Genomic DNA, 25987 nt, shown 5'->3' on the forward strand with positions numbered 1-25987 from the left:
CATCTCCTCTCTGCCTTACTAAAATAGTGTCACCATTTTGGTCATATCATCAGCATCCTTCCTATGTCACAAACATCACTCACAACTCTGCCCTGCTGTAAAACATCATTACTTTGCCTGGTATTCCCCCTCCCCCACCCCCGCCCCGGAATGTCTTATACTTACTACTGGCTAAATTGCAAGCTTCCCACCATGCCTGTTTGGCTCAGATAGACTGTATCAGATCTATATATCTGAACGCTTCTCCTAGAGACTTCCGGCCCACTCCAGTCTGCTCCCTGTGCTGGTACCTGTCAGTTCTGAGGACATCATTCACACTTACTCTGGGTTCCTCATCTTCTCTGAACTTGGCTCCATTGCTTCGTGGTTTTTATATTTCCCTCTTATTAACTTATCCCTTGACTTTGACGGAGCATCTCCAGTCACTTTTTGAGATAAAGCTCATAGGAAGTCTTGAGGTTCTGTATATCTGAAAGGTCTTTATGCTAAGCTAACTCTTATGTACCGGATTAGCAAGGCCTTGAGTCTTGGGGATCATCTTCCTCAAGGCCTTCAGGGGCACTGTTGTACTGTGTTCAGGCTACCTGGGCTGATGAGGGGTTCAAAGTTACTGTTTTCCGATCTTATGTATGTGGTCTACTTTCTCTCCCTCTTCAAGCCTAGAGATCTCTGTTTTCTGATAAAGTGCATGGAGTTGCTGGACTTTTTGTCACCCACTGTAAAGTACACTGTCCCTTTCCAGTCTACATTCAGGCCCTCCAAGGTGAGATGCTTTCTATTTTTTCTTTTTTATCTGACTTGGCTTTTGTAGTCAGCAATCTTGTTGATTCCCTCACCTCTTTTTTTTCTCTTCTCTCATTATGATCTTGATGGAAAAAACCAAGCACTGACCTTGTCCATGTTTCTTTTGATTGATCCTACCTGCCATCTTATCTTTGTTATGTATCTATTGTCAAGAGTATCTGTTGCTAAGTGTATCTATTGTTCAGTGTATATCTATTGTTCAGTGTATATCTATTGTTATCTATTGCTAAGTGTATCTATTGTTCAGTGTATATCTATTGTTCAGTGTATATCTATTGTTAAGTGTATCTATTGCTAAGTGTATCTATTGTTAAGTGTATATCTATTGTTAAGTGTATCTATTGTGAAGTGTAATAACTTTGATTTCTCATGCTGTCACTGAGTCAGTCCTGCTACATTTCACTTTCAAGACCTCTTCAGTCCCAGTTATTTCCTTGTATAGCTAGGTGCCTCCTTTTATTTAAGACTTTAACTCCACTGAGGATCTAAGCATTACTGGGGTGTGGGGTTGGGGTGCATTTTTTCACTCTTACAATTTTACCCCTTTCCAATTATCTTCCCTTCCCCCCATTGTCCCCTCTCTTACAATAATGGCTTTTCTTAGGTTTCTTTAATACTTAGTTGTCTGCTAAGGCTTAAAAGTGTGCCACTGTAAATCTGCAGAGACAGGGTGTAAATTGGCTGCTACCTAGTACTGAGAAAGGGCTTGGAAAAAACAAAGTGATTGCTAATGAGTACAGTCATCTTGCAAGTGACAAAGAAAACATTGTTAAATTGATTGTGTGCTTGTCACACAACTCTGGATATACTGAAAAACATCAAAATACAGAAAATGAAGTGAGCAGGGAAACATGTATCCAAAATGAACAACTTGCCTTCTCCAGTCCCTCTGATCTGTTATTCTATTATATGTTATATAACATAACATATATGTAACATATATGTTACTGAGAGTCTGTTTTCATTTAAAATTCTGATTTGGAGTAAAGAACAGATAAGTATTTATTTCTGGACAAGTCATTCTTGGAGTTGTAGAATCAAAAGTTTGAAAAGCATATTCCTTCCCGCCCAATGGTAGGAATATTACTTCTCATGTGTAGGTAGACCAGACCTCATTAAACATAAGGTTTATCATTGGCTATTTTGAGATTTAAAACAGGTAATAAAAATAAAAGCTGAAGCTCCTGGCCAAGTGGGGAAGCATCCTGAGCTTTACCAAAGTTGAAGTTCCCGATACTCGCAGCCTCATAAAAAGTAGACAGATTGCGTTATTGCGCTGGAGAAAGGAGAGGCTTGCTGTGTTTCCTACATGTTCTCCCTGAGTGACTCTTGGTCTTAAAGGAGCTATTCAGTTCATCTACACTGAATATAGGGCTCGGAGGATTAAAATGATGGGCGGTGGGCAGTAGCCAATCACTATCCTCTAAGACACTTGACCAGGCATCTAACTTGGTTTCTGTTTCTGCTGCCAATGCGTAGGACTGCACCACACACCCCAGACATACTTCTTTAAAGCGTAGCAGGTGAATCACCAAGAGAGAAAAAGCCAATCATTTTTTGAAGTGCCATTTTGCCACATGAACTGGCACATTCAAGACAATTCTGAATTACCTTGTGACTAGAGCATTTTAGTATCTTAAGATGTTAGTCATGTCTAGTGTCTCCAAGATTGCTGGTCTCTGGAGCCTTGCAATTCTTTTTTCCAATCTAAATGTTGAAGAAAGAAAAATTGACTTTTTTTCCGTGCTGGGGATTGATTCTGGAGCCTCCAGTGTGCTGTGCATGGCTCATCACTAAACTCTGCTACAAGCCCTTGAAAAGGCACCATATATATACATGTTATATGCAATGATGCATGTCAACATGCCCTTCCCAAAATACCACAGCCTTTCAAAACTCTGTAATGTGAAAGATCTCACAAGAAATAAAATTGTGAGACCCTCTCCCCTTGCTCAAAGACTGTTAACAAGAGCATCATGATGCATTTTGATTATCTCAGAATTCTGAACATTAACACAAGAAGATCATGGGTTCTAGGCCAGTCTGAACTACAGAGTATATCCAGGGCTAGCCTGAACTACATAGCAAAACACATAGACACACAAAAGAAGGCAGGATATTAAACTAAGCTGGGGCCTCCCAAGTTTTGGAACTCATGCATTTGTGCTGGTTACATGTATGAAGCCAGCCCTGATGGAAGATACTTATCTGCTGATTATAACACACACCTTTAACCTGTTATCATGACTACCTCTGCCCAGGGATCTTTGCTACAAGATCATCAGGGATAACTTATGAAGTTCATTCCTACAACTCTCTCTCTCAAGTCCTGGAGTTAAGTCGCAAACCTGGCACCTTTCATAGTCCCTTCCCCTGGGTGTTCCCTGCCAGGGCACTGAGCCCTTTGTGGTAGGAATTTCAGGTGGTTTCTTCCTGCCCTGACAGTAGCTTCCAGTGGGTCAGTTCTTCCAGTTAAAACTTGAGATCTGATATGCAAGGGAGGGGAAACAACTTAAATAAAAATGTATCTTCTGTTTCTAAGCTCCTGGCAGTTAGTAGAGCTACCATCCTCCATGTGTGCACACACACACTTTCACACAGAAATCAAACACACACACACACACACACACACACACACGCCTCCTTTTTAACTCAGTTCATCTGAGCACCTGCTACTCATTTTAGAAGGAAATTAAATCAACAGTGGTTTTTTTCCTTCCCCATTGGCAGTCTTTAAACATCCTCCTCTTGTTTTCAAGAACACTTTATATTCAGGCATGCGCACGTGTCCTTTAGCTTGTTTATTTTGAGTTTCAAGTCTGATAGACACTTAGAAATGCGTGTAGCTCCACCTTCTCCCATTTTCCATTCACATGATAGATGTACTAAAATGTCTCTTAGAGGTTTCCAAAATGATTTAAAATGCCACTGAGAGATGTCAAGGCCCCATAAGGGAGGGAAAGGGCTAATGTTTATTTATTATAAGTAAACATCCTATTTTGCTATCTCAGAACAATACGTGTATTGATACCTTGAACTTTGAATAAATTGGCATCTGTTCTGTGGTTGCCTTGCTGTGAAGGCTACTCCCTTGAGTTCGTCTCCAAACAAGCCAAGCCTGACTTGGGTCCAACCTGACTGTATGCAGTCCAGGAAGCTGCTGAGGCCCTTGGTGAATAAGAGCTAGAAGCTTTTTCCTCCCAAGGGCAAAGAATCAGAAACCAGGCATAAGTCACAAAGGAGGGATTGTCCTAGTAAGGCAGACCTTAATGGTATGGTTAAGAAAGAAATGGGCAGCTTGGAAGAGGCTACACTTCCCTGTAGCGCTAAGGGATTCAGGAAGATAAATAGCATGTAGCTTTTTAAACTAGAATACCCTTGAGTTTCCCTGTGACCTTGCCTTTCAAGGAGTCTCATGAGTCAGACCTCACAGTAGACACAGAGGAAAAGGAAGTGTCTGTTCCACATACAACAATGCCTCTTCGCTCTCCTCATGAACGGAGCAAAACCTGAAGCCTTCGAGTCTGGACTGGAGGTGGTCTCCCTTGACAAACGGTGTCTCCTTTGTAGGCTGCACCAAGATTGGGCTTGCTAATTCATGAATTAACCAGCTGTGTCACTTACCATCCCCCAGACCCTAGTCTCTTCATCGCCTAGAGAGTAAGGATATCTATTACACACAGACACACACACACACACACACAGAGAGAGAGAGAGAGAGAGAGAGAGAGAGAGAGAGAGAGAGAGAGAGAGAGAGAGAGAGAGAGAGTTACCACAGAGGTTCACACCTGCAGTTGAAGCTGGAAGAGCCGGAGGTAAAAGCTCCCCAGAGCCCAGGGGTTCATGTCAAGCCTGAGCAACATAGTGAAACCTTCATGGCTAAAATGGGACCAAGAAAGTCCAGTGTGACGGTTCCCACCTGCCATCCGGGAACATGGGGGCTAAGGCAAGAGGATCACCTGAGGCCAGGAGTTCAGGATAAGCCTATGTAACATAATGAGAACCCGTTGCTAATGAGAAAAATGAAAGATCATTTCTTTATCCTTTGGCTGATATCAAAGATCAGAAAAGAAGGGGAGCTGCCCAGTGGCTCACACCTGTAACCCTAGCACTTGGGGGACTAGAGCAAAGAATAATTGTGAGTCTGAGGCTGAACTGAGTCAAGGAGGAAGAGGAAGGAGTGAAGGAAAATAGTAATACTAATCAGTTATCAAAGTGTCCATCACACAGTCACAAGTATCTGAGTTCAGATCCCCAGAACCCACAGAAAATGCTGGACATACCAGCATTTATATGTCACCTCAATGGTAGGGGACGGAGACAGGTAGATCCCTGAGGTTTACACAGCTGGTCAGCATACCCAGATCAATTAACTTGAGGTTCAGTAATGGGTCCTATATCCCGCCTCAAAAAAAAATACAAATAAGATGGAGGGCAGTGGAGGAAAATACCTCCTCGCCTTGGATGCACATCTACACAAACACATGCGTTCACTGTGTGTAAAACCGCAGAGAAGAGGAACGGGTGTTAATGTAAGGATGAGATAAGAAAACCTCGATGTTGATGAACAGAACAGGACAGCCTAGACTAGTAAGTTCCAGCAAAAGCCAGTTTTTAACCATGCTACATACTGGGCACTATACCCATTAGCAGGCCCAAAGGACGCTTACATCTCTTGCTAGTCCCCAAAGGTGGACACCTCCACATTCTTTCTACATCACCTCTGACTTCCAACCGAGAAGCGTTCTCATCCCCGGTCCAGCTCAGCAGCCTCTGTCTTGTAATTTCAAAGTATAAGGTGCTGATGGGGGAAAGGGACCTTCTCATGAACATGCAGTGGGTTTTGAGTGTGCAGTGGTCTCCAGAGGGTTGTGCATGTGAACACTTGGGTGCCAGCTGGTGTCACTGTTGTGAAGTTGTAGAGCTGCCGTGGGGGGGGGGGGCCATCTGGAGGAAGTAGGTGTTGGTGGGTGGACCTTCCTGTCCGAGCTCTGCTCCCTGGCCTTAAAGAAGTAGCATGCTCTGCCACAGGCTCCCAGCTCCAGGCAAGGAGCCCAGCGGTCATGCGTTCTCCCACCATGAAACCGTGAGCCAAAATAAATCCTCCCTTAAGCGGCTTTTCTCGGGTGGTCTGGTACAGCAGTGACGACAGTAACCAGTGCTGCACCCCGGGGAAAGTTCACGCCCCCGTACAGTGCTTCAGACAACATCGCTCTACACCAACTGTTCCACAAACGAAGGGGGCAGCTCAAGAAACTTGTTTGCAAATCCCTAGCTTGACAAGAGGGATAGAAATCCTCATCCCTAAGAAAACAATTTCTGACTCTAAATGGAACCAAAACACCAGACATTTCTCTCCTTTGCTTTTTAAAGGGGCAGGTGAGGGGCTGGAGAGGTGCCTCAACAGTTAAGAGCGTTTCCCACTCTCACAGAGGACCTGGGTTTGCTTCTTCACAAACACTTCAGACAGCTCACAACTACCAGTAGCTCCAGCCCCAGGGAGCAATGCCGTCTTCTGCCTGCCAAGGCCTTACCACACACATGCATACGCCCACATACATGTACATGCACATGCCATTTCTTTCTCTCTCTCTCTCTCTCTCTCTCTCTCTCTCTCTCTCTTTCTCTCTCTCTCTCTCTCTCTCTCTCACACACACACACACATTAAAATAAATATAATTTTAAAGGTAGTTAAGTATTCAAAGAACAAAACATTGGGCACAGGGGGCAAAGGCACCAGCTGAAGGAGCTCTCCGAGGCTGAACAGAAACAATTTAAGCAATAAAATAGTGTGGGTTGGGTTGTGGACACCCCTCCCCCTCCCAATTTAAAAAGTCCAATAGAATATGTGGATGTGAATCTGTGGTTAAAAAAGAACCATGAAGGCAGAGGCAGGAGCTCCCACACAGGAGCACTGCAAATGTCCTGTACAGACTGCTGTAGGAGAGACAGACATCATCCCTATACCCAGACTGCAGGCTACACTCAGCATCGCCCTGCCAAGTGATACAGTGTAGGGAGAAGGAAGGGGACTTTATGTTCCTGGAGCATCATATATACCGCCTTGGCAAAGCCATCGGGTGTGACATTGTCAGTGACCTCAGACTGACTGGATGCGAGGAGGACAGAATTGGCCTTTGAAGTCTTCCTCTCAACAGCTCATAGTTACTGCCTAACCAAGAAGAAAATCTCGGCCCAACCCAAGTGACGGTCATTCCGAAAGATATCCTTTTGAAGTGTCATGGTCGTTAAAAGAGGAAAACCATTTCTGGCGAACATCACAGTCCAAGGAGAGGGGCTGATTAGATGCTGCATTGTATTCTGAATGGGACCAAAAGAACACATTGGGGAAGACAGAATGTGCATGGAGTTGGCTTTTTTTTTTTTTTTTAAGCATGATCATCATAGTTTTTTTTAAAAAACAACTTTATTTTACAAAACAAAGATAAATGTACAGATTTTAAACATTTTTTGCTTAAAATTATACATTTTTGTGAGTACTTTTTTTTCAGATTTTAACATAATTTTTACATAAAACTATATGAATATATTTTTTAGTCAGTACTTGATTTTTTTCAAGGTTTGATAGTATGCCTTGAAAACTTAATAGTTACAATGAGCTAAAGTACATGTAAAACAAAATGTAACATGGAAATAGTTAAAGTTTTCTTGTTTTGTAAATATTTTTTTTTGTTTTGTTTTGTTTTCTTTATTTCTTGGACTTCATACAGTCTGTGAGTTGTTTCTGGGGTGTATTAGCTCACAGCAGCCCCTGATCCTTTCCTTGCTTCTCTAACAAATGATGTTTACCCTTACTTAGCATTGAAATACATCCTGGGGTGGTCAGTGTCAGGAACTCTTGGAGGGGGGTATGGATCGGCTGTTGTACTGTTGTGGTCTCCCTCACCCTCATTCCAGATCTCACCTACACTCCATGAGACTTTAACACTGAGATCTGGGGGCCTCAGTCTCAGTCTCCCTAAAAAAAAGGCAACAGGCAAGGTTCCAAGGCATCCCAAGGTTCCCTGAATATGCCGGCATTATACTAACCAGTCAGGGCTGGGCTTGAAGTCTTTGCACTCAGTTCTTTGTTTCTCTTGTGTGAAACCCTTATGCTAACACCTACCCTGACAGGTTGTTAAAACCGTGAATTTGATTTGATAGTGAAAGAGTCAGGCTTAGAAACTCCAGGACTGGGAGGTTATGCTCCCTGGGGGAGGGGGGTGGTAGTTACTGTTCCTTAATCTTAGCTGCAGTGTGCCTAGAACTGTAGGATTGTTTTTTTTTTTTTTTTTTCAATTAAACAATGCTAGAAAGAGGAAAATGTACTTGAGAAAGATGGAGTTTGGAGAGAGGGGGAGGAGGAGAGAGAGAGAGCAAACATTGTATCAGGTTTTAAAACAAGCTGGAATGCAGACCGGTGCTCAGCAGCCTAAGTGTTGGGGCCAGCACACCTGGCTGCCTGGCAGGTCACATCCCCGGATCTTTGCACCTGAGTACACCTGCACTTTGCACCCAGTCCCTTCCGGAAATTGCTTTATGATCTTCGGGAAGAGACAGCCTTGTTCTCAGAAGGAAACAAACTTCAGTTGGAAGACTGACGATAAGTGTCTGAAGGAAGGTCATTTGCAAAGAAACGGAATCAGTATTTATTCAGAACAAGTGGGGTTGCCATTGAAACTCTGGAAGAGTGTCTCAGTGGATATTCAAAGAATGGCCCCAGAAACTCTTGTGGGACCCCCTGAAGCTCATAGGATATAAAACTCATCTGGTGCTAGAGGTTGATTTTCTTGTTTTCAGGAAACAATAGCAACTGTTTCCCTTACTACTAAAATTAGGAAACTTAGCTTTGTGTGGTGGCACACACCTTTAATCCCAGCCCGTGCTAGGCAGAGAGGCAGGTGGAGCTCTGTGAGTCCGAGGCCAGCCTGGCCTACAAGATGATTTCCAGGATAGGCAAGGCCACACAGAGAAACCCTGTCTCCAGGTGGGGGTGGGAGGACTTTGATGAATAAAAGTGTCATACTTACTCCTTACAGTAGAGACAGAGGCAGGATTAACATGGAGTACAGAAAGGCTTCTGCAGTGCTGTTAGAAACTCGTCCAACTCTCAGAAATCATTAACCAGCCACCTAAGCCGCTTGAAGGAACATGTGCTTCCCCTGGAACTGTTGTTTTCCTCTGGAACGGTGTCATGTAGAATTACAGCTAGGGTTAATTACAAGTTGTCAAGGCCCAGGCCATGTGCCAAGTCTTCTGAATGCATATCCATTATGTGCTTGTAGCAAGGCTGGCCCAAGCTCTCCTGATTGCCACAGGCACAGGGTTGCTCTTGGCAATTGGTAGAGCATCCTAGACAGCAATATTGCGAGCTATTGGAGATCACCCTTCCCTCAATGGGAGGAAGTGTCTAGAAGACAAAGTAGGTCGTTAACTCGAAGAAAGATGAGTTCTTATTCATCAAATGCCACGGGGTTTACTTCCTCAGATATGTTAGGTTCTGTGTGTAAAGATGAATTTTTAAATTCTGAGTTTTTAGAGCTGAAGAAAAAAGAAGGGGCTTTGACTTTTAAAAGATGGAAATGTCAGTGAGTTTTGTTCACTGAGCTGTGTTCTTAGCACCTGTTAGCGAACAAATCCCATATGAGCCTGTGGATGTGGTGCCTTCTGGAAGTTCATCAGGATCCTCGGCTTCCTCACCATATTCCCCATTCCATCATTTTGCCAGTAGCTGCAAATATTCCAACGGAAGCAGCAACCTCAACATCCTATAGTAAAATTGACGCCTGATGTTTTCTTCTATGTTTCCTACCATGGTGTGCTGCCTGTTTCTTCTCATGACTTAGGGGATTCAACTGTCATTTGTCTCAGTGTGACAGCTGTTAAGCTCTGCTGGTATTAATCCTTAAATGACGTGAACCTTCCTCTGATGAATTATTATGTTTTTGATAATTGATCTCCTGCTAAGTCTCTACTTTACTTTGGAGATGATGTATATATGTCTCTATAGTAGAAATACGGTGTCATTGTGGGCCATTAGCAGTCAGTGACATCACACTGAAAGATTAAATTTAAAATTTTGTGATAATTGATAAGCACTCTTTAGCCAGAGCTAGATTTATTGTCTCGTTGGTAATCTGCTGCTTTCACTTGGAAGTACACTGTCACTATGCCTGCTTCATTTCCAGTGTTACACACAAATAGAGGAAATGGCCTTCTAGTACTGAGAAATAATTCTCCGATGCATCAACAAAAGCACTCATATCACTGGCAAGTGTGTAGAGTTCTCTGAAAGTCATTTATCTTACTTTTATCTTATTAATGTAAAGTAAAATGCCAACTGGCATCTTGTCAGAACTGGACATTTATTAGTGGCAGGCATGGTCTAGACACAAATACAAAAGTTCTATGAAGTATAGGCAGCACTCTGACACTTAAGTTGACCTTATAATAAAATATATTGTTTATTATATTATTATAATATAATATAAATTTATAATATATAATACACAGTATATAGTATGATATATAAATATATTATAAAATATATAATAAATAACATAATGTGATATACATAAATATATGACTATAACTGTTGCCTCTTATACTATTTGTAATTCACTACATGAGCCATTGTAGCAAAATCTCTACATAATAATTTTTAACTTCTTTATTTACTGTATATAAGTATACTGTCACTGTCTTCAGACACACCAGAAGAGGGCATCAGATCCCATTACAGATGGTGATGAGCCACAATACGGTTGCTGGGAATTGAACTCAGGAACTCTGGAAGAGCAGTCAGTGTTCTTAACCACTGAGGCATCTCTCCAGCCCCCTGTAATTTTTATGCTATGCTAACAACAGCTATTATGAATTGATCACAAGTGGCAATTACTATAAGAGTTCATGTCACTGGATCTTCACAGATGTTCTTATGTTGCTGAAGACAAGGAGGTGACAAGGATGCTCAACCCAGGGACTTCTAGCACTAGATGGGAAAGAAGGCATTTGTTTACTTGATATTATTAGCAGGACACATGGCAGATACTTGGGCTTCTGTAATTCCTATTAACCCTGTGGTAATAAAAAAAGATGTCCCAGTCAGCTTTCCATGACTTCAACAAAATCCTGATAAGGAGAAAGGATGGAGCTGCAGAGATGGTTCCGTGGTTAAGAGAATTTCAGTTCCTCTAAAGGACTCAAGTTCAGGTCCAAGAACCCATAAACCGCTGTAACTTTCACACCAAGAAAGCCGACGCCTCTGTCCTCTACAGCCACCTGCACTTGTGTGCAGATACAAACATCCATATGTAATTAAAAACAATCAAAATAATGTTCTTAAGTGAAAAGGTACCCAAGATGAGTCGGTTCCATTGCTCTGGGTCTCCGGAGCATGGCAATTAACACATGGTAAAGAGCACATGATAGAATTAAGGCCCTCCCCGGAAACAAACAAACAAAAGAGCCTGGGTCTAACTGTCCCCTTTAATGATATGCTCCGAAAGAACTAAGGACCTCCCCATGGGTTCCACCTTCTAAAGGTTCCTCCACTTCCCAGTGCCATCCTGGGAGCCAGGCTCGGAACACATGGGCCTTCAGGAAGCATCCATCCAAACCACAACAAAGAGCAACTTTATTCCCAGCTCCGTGGACATATGGCTAGAGTATGTGCTTCCAGTGACAGAGTAACAGCCCATGTCCAGCTAAATAGTCCTGAAGACAGGGCACCCAGGAGGCAAGGGCCAGAGCTTCTGAGAGACTTCTAAATCAACTCATCTGTGATGAGACAGCCTCACTGAGGACATGCTATTCTGGAGCCTTGGTGTGGATATTTTTAGAGCATTTGGATTAATTGCCAGCAAGTTATTTCATGCAAATAGGACTTAAACACATATGTGAATGATAAGCAGTTATAAAACAACTAGCATTTAGATCAGACTCAGAAACAGATACCCAGATGCTTCTCAGAGTAGGTAGAATACAAGAGCATAGGGGGCAATTTCAATGACGGGTTTTAAACCTAGATAGATAGATAGATAGATAGATAGATAGATAGATAGATAGATAGATGATAAATAGATAGATAGATAGATAGATAGATAGATAGATAGATAGATAGATAGATAGATAGATACGTAGGTAGGTAGGTAGGTAGGTAGGTAGGTAGATAGGTAGGTAGATAGATAGATAGATAGATAGATAGATAGATAGATAGATAGATAGATAGATAGATAGAGATATTTACAAATTGCCTCAAAAATTGACACACAACAAGAAGCCAGGTCTTTGAGCTATGGGAAATGACAGACATTTAACAAAGCACAGTAGTGTTTATTTGCTTATTTGTTGAAGGTAAAACCTGAGTGTGACATGCTAAGTGGCTACATTTCTGACGTCACCAACACCCATGCTATTCAAAGCTAAACATACCAACCAGGCCCTAGGCTACTGAGCAGAATATTAGCCCTGTGGACGCACTGAGCATCCATTCTAAATCACTAGACACAAGCACCTCAAAGTCAAAGGCAAGGCCTCCCTTCAGCAGCATCGCTGGAACACCAACTCCCTCCCTGTACCTAGCCATAGTCCATAAGATGGACTTCATCATTCTCAAAGTTTTGCGAAACCAGATGTCACTGCCTTTACCACGCCCCCTCTCACTCAAAAGCAAGCTTCCTAATGCTGTGACTCTTTAACACAGTTCCTTATGCTGTAGTGACTGCAACCATAAGATTACTTTGTTGCCACTTCATAACTGAGGTTTTGCTGCCTTTTATGAATTGTAATGTATCTATCTGTGTTTTCCGATGGTCTTAGGTGACCCCTGTGAAAGGATCATCCGACAACCTCTCCCCAAAGAAAAGATTCTTAATTCCACCTGCCCCAAAACCTAATTCTTAAAAATGCATCTTCCTGGGTCTGTTAGGCGCTTCTAATTAAAATTTGAGAATCTGGCTTACTAAGCATCCGGACTGAACCGATGTATGATTTGAACACACCCGCTTCTGATCTGTAACTCACACTTTATAAAGAGTTACAATCAGAGGTTATTAAAACTCACCCATAATTCAGAAACCAGAATAAATTCTCCATTCTTCCCAGCATGGTCCTTAATGCCAGACCATCTCTGCTGTGAGGAAACCAGGCAGGCACCCCTCCCTTTGTGGCCACCAGAGCTCTGTTCAATTTATTTCCCCCTAAACTGTTTATGTCCCTAATGATTCAGGACACGGTTTTTGACATGCACCTCGGAGACTAGCAGTTACCATGATGTTTTCCCATTATTCAAGTTGGAGGCCTTAATTAGTGTGGTGTTGGCCAAGCCATGCATGAGAAACCCTCCTGTCATTTTGTGCCTCTTTGATGCTAACAGGCTCAGTAAAGCCCAGACCTGCATATGGTGTTCCAGCATCAGTGAACCGTTATAATTACGAACCACGTCTTTGAGAGCCACGCTGTCCTCCTAATCTGTTCTCTGGTTATTTTTTTCCAGAACCTTTTGCAATCTTAGTATTGACAGGGTAAATGACGCCCCCTCTGTGTGATCATCTCATCTTACAATGAGAACCACAGGGAAATCTGAAGTCTAAGGCATAAGCACAAAAGAAAATAAGACTTTTTGTTAGGTTTTACAGAGAACAGCCTTATGTTTTTAAGAACTAGATAGATAGATAGATAGATAGATAGATAGATAGATAGATAGATAGATAGTGTTTAACAAGGGATAAGAATTGTACTTTTTTTAGGTACTTAAAAAATACCATTTTCTGTTATTAATTTATTTGGTTCACATACAAAGTAATAGGTTTTTTTGTAGTATCTTTATACTGTGCACCACTAAACTTCCTTTTTGTTCATTCCTGCCATGCCCTCCCTCCTTTCTGATTCCTTCTCTCTCAGGTCATCCCACTTTTCCTTTTTCTTAAAGATTTATTTATTTTATGCATGTGAGGACACTGTTGCTGTCTTCAGAAGAGGGCATGGGATCCCATTACAGATGGTTGTGAGCCACCATGTGGTTGCTGGGAATTGAACTCAGATCCTCTGGAAGAGTAAGTAGTCAGTGCTCTTAACCACTGAGCCAGCTTTCCAGCCCCTCTCTTCTCCTTTTTTACCACCTTGCAATATGAATTTCTTTAAAGTTTATGTCTTCTTTCATATATGAATTCATATTAATAAGAGGTTTCTTTCCAGTCAGGTTATGGTGGCACATGCCTTGAATCCTAGCACTCAAGAGGCAGATACAGCAGCATGTGGGTCTCTGAGAGTTCAAGTCCACCCAAAGCTACGTAGCGCATGCTTATAGTGAGGCCCAGTCTGGAAAGGAGGGGGAGGGGGATGTTCATTCCTCCAAATGGTGCTGTGAGTTTCCGAGAAGGAAGGAGGGTTAGTGAATCTTTCCATTTGCTGCAGCCAGGCTTGGTATTAGCCATTTAACCCACTGCGACTCATGTGAGGCTGCCATATGACTGGGTACCACTGACACGGCGGTGGTAACATGACAGAAATGTGTCATCTCTCATTTCTTTGAACCAAAAGTTTCCAGTCAAGGTACTGCAGGGTCTGTTGCTTCTGGACACTGTGAAGAACCTTGTCCCAGGTTTTTGTGCAGCCTCTGGGGGTATGCTGGCAAGCTTTGGCATTCCTGGGGCCTGGCCTTTTGCTTCTATCTCCACGTGAAGTTGTCCTTGCATGTGTTACAGATTTCTCACTTGCATGATGACACAGGTCATGTTGGAACAAGCTACCTCTATGACTTCATCTCAACAAATTATAGCTGCAACAGCCCTGTGCCCATATAAGGTCCCATTCTGAGGCACACTGGGCTAAGACTGTTAACGTACAAAGTTAGAGGCACATCAGCCTGTGACGTCACCTCAAAGGAAGCATACGAGTTCTGGGTGGATGGACTGAGATGCAAGCTGCAAACTGCCACAGAGAAAAGTTGCACCATTGTGTCATAAACCAGAGGGGGAAATGGTGCCTAGCTTGGAAGCCACTTCCTGCTCCCCTGTCCTAAACTTTTATCAGTTTCTTCTTCTGTTTGGCCAAGAAAAGGTGTCCTCAATTCAGCAAGTTTTATTTCTGACAGGCCACTGTCATCTCCCACTTTGGGATGACAGAACATCTAAGGATAAGAATCAAAATTCTTGGGGAGCCAAGAGCACCTCATCAAATCCAACTCCCTGTTTTACAGAGGAGGCAAGCTGGGGTCCAGGATGGTTCGGTATCTTACTCAGTCTGGCATTGTCAGCCCCTCAGAACACTGCTCACCAGAGAGCTCCTTCTCCCATGTGACATACTGTGTTCAAAGGGTCCCTGACCGATTGCATTTGCATCCTATTTCTAGTTAGGGAGGGCAGTCATGTCTGTTTTCAGAGAATACCTCCCTTCTATGGTATTTGGGCAAATGCCTGTTTGACAGGTCTGTCAGACATTTCTAAGTCTCTCCTATAGTACCCACTCAAATAGATTGTCTCTCAGCACCACAAATATGAGCTCTGGACAGGAGTCATATCTGATCATTAGGAAGAGCACACTTTCCTACACAGCAGAAGCTATTTGTGTTGCAAAATGTGATAGAAATTAATTTAATAACCAAGTATACATTTTGGTTTGTTGGTGTTATTCTTGGACTGGTTGGGGGCTGCAGGATGTTGTGTTTTATATGTTATAATAAAATTTGTAGCTACTTGCTTTCTTTTCTTAGCCATTTCCCAAACTCTTTTGGTTTGGATATTTGGTTCCTGGTTTTAATAAGTTACAGTTGACAAATAAAAGTGATATGTTCTTTAAATATACAACACTGTAGTGTGATATGGATCTATGTTTGGAATATTGCCATGATCAGGACAGTTTACAAGCCCATGATATCACATAGATTTGGAGGTGATGAAAAGACAGGTCAGTTCCATTACCAATTCTCAAATGTACAACAAAGTATTAGTAGCTTTGGCCTCTGTGTTGTGCACTGAGTCTCCAAAGATTGTTCATCTGGCCTAGCCAAACCTTGGAACCATCTGACCAGCATCATCTCTCCAAGTTTCCTTTTCCTCCTGCATCTAAAAAAACCATAGTTCTAGTCTCTGGTTTTATGAGTTGAACATTTTAAAATTCTGAACCATTGTGAACCCATTTTGTATTTCTTCTTCTGTATCTGCCTGATTTCACTATGCATAGCAACTAGTAAGTCTATTTGTGTGGTCACAAATGCCATGATTTCCTTCATTTTCAAGGCTGTATAATGTTCTATAGTATGCATATGGAGAGAGGCAGAGAGACAGAGAGACAGAGACAAAGACAGGAAGAGAGAGAGAGAGAGAGAGAGAGAGAGAGAGAGAGCATGTATATCCATCAACATTTAAAATGTTCTCCCAACTTTTTTTTTGAAAGTTTGCTCTGTTGAAGACCTAGACACATCTGAACTATTTGCCAACTTATCTTTTGTTTTTCATGTAGTACCTGATGTGAAGTAAGCTATCAATATATGGTTTTGGTTTATGATTTTGCAAATAAGAGTAGAGACTTTTTTAATGTTGATAGTTCATTATCGAAATGTAATTTGGGGAGGAATTGATTGTTTTGTTATTTAAGAAAAATCTCCCTCTGTAGCCAAGGCCAGCTCCAAACCCAATATGCAGTCTGGCTAGCCTTGAACTCAAGCCTCAGCTTCATGAATGCGAGCAGTGCTGGTGTGAGCCGCCACAGCCTGTGCTTGACATGTATGCTGTAGAATGCTGAGATCTTCGGCAAATCACTGCATTGGCAGGGTTAGGGTTCACTGATCACCAGGAAAGGCCAAGGTGGGGAACCATCTCCCTTCCCAAGAAATTCCCTTCCACCTCTCCTTCCTGACTCCAAGGTCATAAAACTAACACTGTAGTTTGTCTGTCTGTTTGTCTGTACGCTGTCTGCTTTGAGAGGGCTTGGTCATTTCCACTTTTATGTGTCTTCCATGATCTATCTCAACTAATGTTTTTGTGTTATGGGAGATGAGGCTGGGGCTGGGGTGGGGGGTTGAGAGGAGTCTTGTCCTGGCTGTCCTGAAACTCACTTTGTAGATCAAGCTGGCCTCAAGAGATGTGTCTGCCTCTGCCTCCCAAGTATTTGGAATTAAAGGTGCACAGCACCACAGCTGAGCAATCACTCCTGTTTTGAACATCTGTATACCCATCTTGAGGTGGTCTGTAGTCCATTGGTAAAATGCTTATGTCCCGTTCTGGAAACCCTGGCTCAACTCCTAATACTCTCAAAACCAAAAAGCATCATGTCTTCATGCTCCTTTTGACAAGGCCCAATAAGATGTCACTCAGTCACTCAGAACAATCTGCCACTTGCCTGTTTTTCTCTTGTTCTTCCTTATTAGTGGAACCATGGTAGCTGGGACTCAGACTCTCTTAGAAACACGAGACGGGCTGATTCTGAGAGACTGGATGGATTGAGATCAAATGTATTTATTGTTACTCCAGAGTCGGGCCTGGGTTTAAATCCAGGTGACCTGTATTTAAACAACATAGACTTAAGGCTGCAAGGTACAAAATACGGAGCAAGCAGCTTGGCCTTAGCCGTATCATCTTTACTATGTAAAACATGATCACAACCTTGTAACTAACTACCAGCTTTAATTGGCGTGTGTGTGTGTGTGTGTGTGTGTGTGTGTGTGTGTGTGTGTGTGTGTGTGTGTGTGCGTATGTGCATGTGTACATGCATGTGTGTGTGCATGTGGGCTGGGCTGGGCTGTTAGAAAGACAAGTGAGAGTGAGGAGGTAAAGTTCCCCGAGGGTCACCGTCCACACTGTGCTGAGGGGAGCAGCTAGCTTCTGTGGGCTGCTCTCTGAGCAGCAGGCCCTTCCTGTTTCATTCTCTTTCTGTCTATCCGTTTCGAGCCCCAGCTTTGTGCTGTCTCTGCAGCAGGCTTTATGCCCTGTACACAGGGAGGTTAAGCCATGCCCTGCAGCCACAGGCAGCCACCAATCAGTCCTAGAGATTGCCTGCTGCTCTGCACTCTGGCTGGAAACGGGCAGACTCCCGGCCTAAAAATAGCAGGAGTGGAGCGGAGGAACAACAGCAGCCTTGCTCCTGACTGCGGAGGCAGAAGACAGACACTCTCTGAAAGGCGGGCTCCCAGGGGCAGAAGTGATTAGAAGTATGGGCAGCAGACAGTGTGGATGCTGCAGCCGCTGCCAAGGCCTCCCAAGTTCCTGGGTTTTTGGGTAACCCTATGGACATTCCTCCTCACAGCTGAAAAGCCCGGCATGTTGGGATTCTGTCTTGAAGGAGGACATGAGCCTACTGCACAGTGACATCTTCCAGCCTGTCATGGGAAGTCTGGTGCCAGTTCCTGAGAAAAGCAACAGCCTCTCCCCTCCCCCATCAGAGTACTGCTCAGGGTGGCATTTTTTGACCTTCCCACCTGGGCATTATGGGAACAAAAGCAGCATGTGGCTCTAGGACTGAATGAGGTTTGCCAGCCACCAAGTGAGTTTCAGCTGTATTTGTAGGTTTCCCTGTAAGGAGACCTCTCTACTTACAGTGTTATCGGTTGGTGCTCTAGCAGCGAAGCCTCGAATACCAAAACAGGAGCCCCTTCCAAGCAATTGTGGTAAATCCATCTGTGCAAAGAGATTGCCTCAAAGGGCAAGGCATGATTCCAGAGCTGAAAGGATGGGGCTGCTCCCCTGTGTTGGTAACGAAAAGCCTTCCTTCCTGTTGGCCTTTCTCTCCCACACATAGTGGGGCTTGGTCCCTGGAGTGGTTTTGTGAGCCGGGCTGGCAGGATTCCTCTAGAGGTGAGGAGCCAGGTTTCTGTGCTCATCAGACCAGGCCATCACAGAAGCAGGGCCTAGGCTCAGTCTCTGCCCTTCCTCTAGAAACCCTTGGGGCTTTGTTTCCCCTAGTGCAGTCAGCTTCAAAAGACAAAAGCTCATTAACATGGGGGGGCAGCGTGGGGAGGGGGGCTGAGATGTGGCATGAATTTCTTATGCAAAAGTGAAGAGAGAGTCAGCATCTCCACTGAGCCTTGTAACCTTAATACCAGCAACTTTTTTCTAGACATGGCCCAGCAATCATGACTCTGTGCCAAGAGACAAAAATATCATGCTAACTCGCCATTGGCCTGGCATTAAGCAGTATTTACATAGCCTCAACAGCATGAACTCTGTATTGATCTTTTAATTTTGGAGACAACTCATGGAGGAAACAAAAAATCCTAGGTATCATTGTAAAATATATGTTTTAGCAGCCATTATAAAATGGGTGCAAATTTATCTTTTATGTATTCAATACAATGTGAGAAATGGAAGATGAAGGGAGAGAAGGCAAAGATGGAGTAAGATGTGTGGGTGGTAGAATTAAAACACTTAAACATAAGCTATAGTTACAAAATAATATATACATATATTATATAATATGTTATAATATATCATCATATATTATATTATAATGCATCTATCTTATGTTATATATCATATATGTGTATATTATTTTGTAACTACAAATTATTAAATTAAAAATTTATCATAAATTAAAATTTTCTAATGTTTTAATGTATATAGTGATATATACATTATGTATATGTGTATAAAATACAATATATAATATAATATGTTACATATTATATGCTATATTTTATATATATATATATTGAGTGTGTGTGTGTGTGTGTGTGTGTGTGTGTGTGTGTGTGTGTGTATGCAGATGTTCTCAGGAAACAGCATGAGAAAAGGAACAGGGAGCCAGGGTATGCCTCGGATGAGAGTCTTTTTTTCCAAGGCTCATGAAAAGATATGAAGGGGATTGGAGAGTTTGGCAGGGGTTAAGAGTATTTGTTGCTCTTACAGATTCTCAGCACCCACTTGGCAGCTCACAACTGCCTGTAACTCCAGCTCCTGTGAATCTGAAGCCCTTTTTTTTTTTTTTTGGCCTCCAAGGACACCAGGCATGGACATGTAAACAAAGCGCTCATTCACATAAAGTAAAAATAAACTTAAAAAAATTTTCACCAGAAAAACTAAAAAGAACAATGTTGATGGGAACTTCCTGGCAGAGGAGGGTGCTAGCTGCAGCCATAGCTCCCCAGTGATGTGTGACTCTGGTAAGGCAGTGAAAAGGTGGCTTTAAAGAGACAAACACTGTGGCTAGTTCCATCTGTTCCCTGAACACATGTGCCCTGAGAGTGAGCTGTGGAAACACTCAGTGGGTCAGCAGACAGAAGTCAGGGTTCCGGGCTTTGGAATTATTGATGACAGTGTCCACAGTCCAACCAGACTAATGCTCTGTGTGACACTAAACTGATGTCACTTGCCAGACGACAGCCCTCATGGCATCAAAGGACCATAGATGTCCACTGCCAGAGAGACCACAAGGACACGAGTTCCCCTGTGTATGCTCATCTGTGAGAAGCTTGAACGTTCTCAAGAGCAGAGCGGCAGGGGCTACCACGACCTCCTAGGCTTCTGTGAGACAGAACAGAACCAAACGGATGTTCACCCCTGTGCAGCTCATCGCACAGTGGACGAGGCGGCTCAGCCCTGGGGTCTGCAGGGATGGCAGAATGGCAGAACGGATGGTGCAGAACCCAGGCCAGCTGCCAGGCTCCCAAACCAAGTCACGTAGCATCGGTTTTAAAATGGATCTTCCCTCTGTTAGTCTAAGAAATAGTTGGGCTCTCTGACCCTGCCACTGGAGTCTGGGAGCCTTTCTCCCAAGAGAGATGCCCTCACTTACAAATAACTCCTAAAACCAAACCTGGGAAATTCATAGGCTGAGAAAATATAAATTGATTACAAATGGATGGATGCCTGGGAAATTAACAATAGGGCAGGGGAAAAAATGGCAAGAACAGAAATATTTCCCAGTGGACATTCTATTAGCATTTGAGCTAAACCTTTTGGGGGTTGTGTCTTCTCTTCTGTGTGGAGCATTATTAAGGGAGAAAACAATCTGCTGTAGGCTGTGGATAGAGTGACTAAAGTTGGTGTTTATTCTTGCATTATCACTTTATGCTTCATAATTACATGTGTCACATTTTACTATTTTTAATGGCAGTAGACAAACACCTGTGTATACCTGTTGCCCAGGAAGGCCACAGATGGAATTCCTTACACCTGTATGCTGGTCAGGCCATCACCCACAGTCCCAACACCAGTACCACCCTCTTGCATCCAGCGTCCTGTCCTTGTAAAACATGAGAAACTTCGGCAGAAGGGTAATAGCGCATCCCTGCCTGATGCTTAATTTAAATACTGTCAAAACAGACCAGCTCAACCTTTAAACCCAGCACTGAGGAGGCAGAGGCAAATGGATCTCTGTGAGTTTGATGCCAGCCAGCTACCTAAGTTGTTCAGGCTTTTATTGTTTCCCTAGGGAGTCCACATACGGGGTCCTCGTAGAGTAAATGGTAGAGTACTCCATGTTGTCTGTCATTTCAGATGTGGTCCTGGTCCAGCTCAGCATGAGCATCACCTAGGGCTTAGTCAGAAATGCAATTCATGGACCCAACACTAGACCCTTTGATACATAAATCCCAATGGAAAGGTCCAAGAAGTTGCATTGTAACCAGCCCTCCAGAGACTCTGATGTACGGTGAAGCTGAGAACCACTAGGCCATTGAACTTTTCAGTTCCAAAGACAGGAAGAAAAGAAAGAGGGAGAAGGAGGGGGGAGGGAGGAAAAGAGGGAGGGAGGGAGGGAGGGAGGAAAGGAGGGAGGGAGGGAGGGAAGAAAGGAGGGAGGGACAAAAGGAGGGAGGGAGGGAGGGAGGGAGGGCAGCAGAAGGGCTGCTCTCCGGTCCAGTTTGTAAACTATCAATGTATGGATACATGAGAGGGGCAGAGCAGTCAGAAGTGAAAACAAACCCCTCAAAATCAGAGCTGGCCGGAGGCTTCTAGATTCACCAAAGCCAAAATTCACAAGCACGTGACCCACAAATCACCTCCTGCAAACACCAGGAACTGTCACACATGTAAGGGGGAGGGAAAATGATGTTATTGATAACACTTTATTTAAAGTAACAAAACTACTCACTAATAAAGTAAGTAATAATTAAGCCTAAATAGCCATATTTACAGGGTGACTCACCAAAATTAGTTAGTTAATTAATTAGGCCAGAATCCACAGCCACAATCTGTCCTTGGATCTTCTCTGTAGGCCACAAACTCATTGTTCACCTTTGTTTTTCTAGCAAGGGGTTACCTTCCAGTTCAACCTTCACCTTGGAAGAGGGGACCATCTACCTGACTGCTGAGCCAAACACCCTGGAAATGCAGGATGACGCATCTGTACTGGACGTCTATTTAGTGAGTGACTTTCTTAAATTCTTCTCAGCTTCCTGTTTGCAAATGGGTTGGGGCCTTGACTTAGGCAAGACTAAAGTCAGGCATGCTTGGGGTTTTTAGAGAAATGGTTATCTCCTGTCCCTCCTATGGGTCACAAGTCTCCCCAAGCCATATTGCCCCTATAGTTTGTTCCAGAGCTGACAAGATGGGTAGCTTAATCCTAGCTCAGCAAATCAAGAACAAGTCCCCCAAATGACCCCTGTGTAGTGGGGACTCTAACCATCTGGCTGCCCCAGATGGGTGTTGATTGGAAACAGTGGCACTCCCACTGCTCTCTGGATGGGGCTGGATTCCCAGCATCCCAGGGTTCAGCGAGCGGTCCCTATAGCTTGCCTAGGAGATACCATGGTCACCTGCTGCACAGACAGATGAGTTGTCAATCAGAGGAACAGGCTCCGGCCGTCACTTCCTGTCTCTGCTTCTCATGGACCACTTATCTTTAGGCTTCGGTTTTCTCATCTATTATTCTGAATGCTCTCTACGGCCCGAGCAGCTCCAACAGGCTCACTCCTTCTGAATCACAGGGAGTCCCATACGGTTGGCTCTCCAAAGAAGGGACAGCCGTTCTCCAATCTCTGCAGTGTCGCTACCTCCTCTTCCTTTATGCTTCACTTCGCCTTTAAGGCAATGCATCTGGAACACCTGACACCATTAATTTGTAGTTCCGGGGTATGTTGTCTTGCTGGAGATATTTTTATTATTGTGTTTCATGTTGTCCTACATCTGGGAAGGCTCAGCTTCTTGCCTAACCTTCAGTGACTTTTGTTTGACTGTACATTATGAAAGAATGATAAAGAAAATCCAGTCTGGCCTGGGCAACTTCTCTCTCCTTTCTTTTTGATCTAATTCAAAGGCTCTGAGTCCCAGTCATTTCTATCCCAGCCCTAGAGGCTTCTGGGATGGCATTCTCTTTGGTGTCATCTCCCAGTGTAGTGTGAGGTCTCTTGTGAGGTTTTTTGTTGTTGTTGTTGTTGTGTTGTGTTGTTTTTTGAAGATGCAATGTTTTCTTCTTAGTAGTAATATCCTAATCCACTTCGGGCTTAACTGATCCAAACTACACACTACACATTTCGTGTATTTCCCTGGGAAGTGTGCAGGCTTAAACCACATTGCTTTGTACATGTGAGATGACATGAGAGTTCCTTTAAGGGATCCACCCGAACCCGAGCCTGTGAGCTATGGCAGCCTTGTGACTTTCTCTGTAGTTTGAACTGGAATTGACAAGGATGGTTGACCTCTGAAGAAAGCTAACAGTTTCCTCATTCAGTTTAATTCAGGTCCTAGTTTCCTCCACACTGCTTTCCAGAGGCCCTTCACCTCCACACCTTACATCCCCAGGCTTTCTGGTTCATTTGCAAATATTCAAATCAAAGGGAGATGGTTTTTTTATGATGGCTTTATCCATTGACCAGAGAAGTTTCCTGTTGAATGCTGAGCTGATGAGCCACAGATTGGGGTATTGAACAGCAAACAACAGAACTGAGTGTGGCCGCACTAAGGGAAAATGGGCGCTTCTGCCATCCACCTAGCCTGTCTGCAGACACTCGTGCTGCCTGTCACCCCAGATCCTAAGGCAGCCCTGCCTGCGGTAGAATGCAATTTGACATTTCTGGGAAGAACAACAAAAAAAAAAACCATTCCCACAGGGAAATGGAGAGGGAGAGAGTATCCTTTCATGGCTCCCAGGGAATGGGTTGTCAGTGAGAGATGAAGGAATTGCATTTTTGATGAAGGATGGCTGCCACCCAACAGCGCTCTTTTACTTCTCTTACTCCCATTGCCTTTGTACTGGCCACATTAGCATGCTGTCAATAACACGCCCTTTATCTATGAAAGTGCTTCTGCAAAATGGCCATTTGAAGTGCAAAAACAACTTCGTGTAAGGGAAAGAAACAGTTAAGCCTTTATATATATACCAGCATTGGAGATTAGTGTGCTGACCTGCAGCCCTTGGACAGCTTGATTATTCAGTGTGTTTGGGGTAGTTAATAGTGCTCTTTGATCATAGGAAGAAGGATGGCAAAAAAGCAAGAGTGACTGAATGCACAGAACCACACCATGATGTTGGCAGAAAGCCTGAGAAAATACCAAGACAAACACTCAACAAATTAGGTCACGGGGGTCTTAGAAAAATCACGGGGGATTTTGGCAAAAAGAAGCTGAGTTTCTGAGTTTGAATTCTTAGGCGTGGAGATGAATGACCACCCTCCACGACCACACTGCATCAGAGAGGGTCTCTAATCTCCGCCTGTGTAAGCCGGTACCAGCTGCCCCAGGGGGTGCTGATTGGAAATGTGGCATCCCCGCTGCCTCTCCAGATGGAGCTGGATTCCCAGCAACCGGAGGTCACTGCTTGAATGCCCACTGGGGTTTTGTGAGAGCAGGATATGGAGAAAAGGCATACAGCGCCTCAGGCTGACACTCCGAACTAGAACGCCTTTCCGGTTTCTCACCTGCTTGCACTGCGGGGAAGATTTCAGAGAGTAAAACAGGGCTCTTAGCCCAAAGTGCTTGATTCCTTAAGTTATTTAACTAAATAATGCTTTTAAGACCCATGAAAGAGCTGGGGTGGGGTGGGGTGGGGTATGTTGGGTGGGGGTGGTGGGTGCAGGTGTGGTGGCACACATATTCGATTCCAGCACTCATGAGGCAGAGGTGAGCAGCACAAGTTCGAGACCAAGCCTGGTCTATATAGAAAGTTCCAGGTTAGCCTAAGATCTTGATTCAAAAATAAAAAGTAAAAATAAAAGAACCACAGCAAAAGAATGTCCCCGCTTGTATGTCCGCACACTCACTGGTGACAGCTGTTCTTGAAATAAGGATGATGAATGCTTAGGTCAAGCAGTAAGCAGTCCATCTGGATTGGGTGAGCACACACAGGATTTAGGAAAACAAACAGGTAACGTTTACTGAACACGATGAGAATTAGACTGAATTAGACTGGGTTTGCAGAGGCACGCTGGCGTTCCACTTCGGCTAGGCTCAGTGGCAATGCCCGTTTGCGGGGCTGTGGCGAGGGCCTTTCTTTGTGACATCCTGGCTGCAGTAGCCTTGCCCCTCTGGCCCCTTCTGCTTCTCTTTAAGGGTCTGCATCTGTTCCCTTCTCCGTCCTAGGACACCCGTGTTGTCTTGGCCCCGAAGATTCTCAAACTCTTGCAAATGAAAGTTCTGAGAGGAGGCCAGCACTCCTGGTCTGAACTTGGTGTCTGCCAGGCCTAGAACCTTCAGGGATCAGATGGTGACGTTATGCCAGGCTAGACCTTGTGAGCATTTCATGTCACCCTCTTGGGCCTGATAAACTTGACTTCACTTGTGCAAATTTCCTCCCTGATCTCTGAGGTGCAAGAGAAGAATGTTTAAGAACCATTGAATTTTTTTTTAATTTAATTTAAAAATAGGGACTTAGCAGTTAAGAGCACAGGCTGCTCTTCCAACCGACCAGGGTTCGATTCCCAACACCCACATGGCTGCCCGTGACTGCCTGTAACTCTAGTTCAAGGGGATCTAGTGCCCTCTTCTGGCCTTTACAGGCACCAAACATTGTATGTGGTACACAGAGACACACCTGCAGACAAATGCATATGCATATAAAATAATAAAATAAAATTTAAAAGTATAAACAAAGCTGACCAAGTCTGATAATACAGGAGGAGGGGCCCAGAGGAGTTGCCTGAGGCTTTCCCTTGTTTGTCTGCCCGTATTATTCTCCTGCTGTAAGGAATTACCACAAAGTGTATGGCTTAAGCAACAGAAATGTGTCACCTCATAGAGGCCCTGGGTCTGAACGCAACATACCCACAGTGCCTTGCTCCCCAAATAGGTGTGAGGACAGATCCCTACCTGTG

At 43.8% G+C, this 25987-nt stretch overlaps 1 protein-coding gene across 1 annotated transcript in view; it reads left to right on the forward strand.

Moving 5' to 3' along the window:
* Positions 1-25987, forward strand: part of PIP5K1B (phosphatidylinositol-4-phosphate 5-kinase type 1 beta) — a gene marked incomplete at its 5' end in the record, with an annotated part of 133108 nt that overhangs the window by 101828 nt on the left and 5293 nt on the right. Inside the window, one exon of the mRNA XM_080911334.1 lies at positions 21989-22103. Coding sequence (XP_080767460.1) covers positions 21989-22103 — 115 coding nt within the window. The remainder of the gene's footprint in view (positions 1-21988; positions 22104-25987) is intronic.

Source organism: Micromys minutus (assembly GCF_963924665.1).
Source record: "Micromys minutus genome assembly, chromosome: 2".
NCBI classification, from domain to species: Eukaryota; Metazoa; Chordata; class Mammalia; order Rodentia; family Muridae; genus Micromys; species Micromys minutus.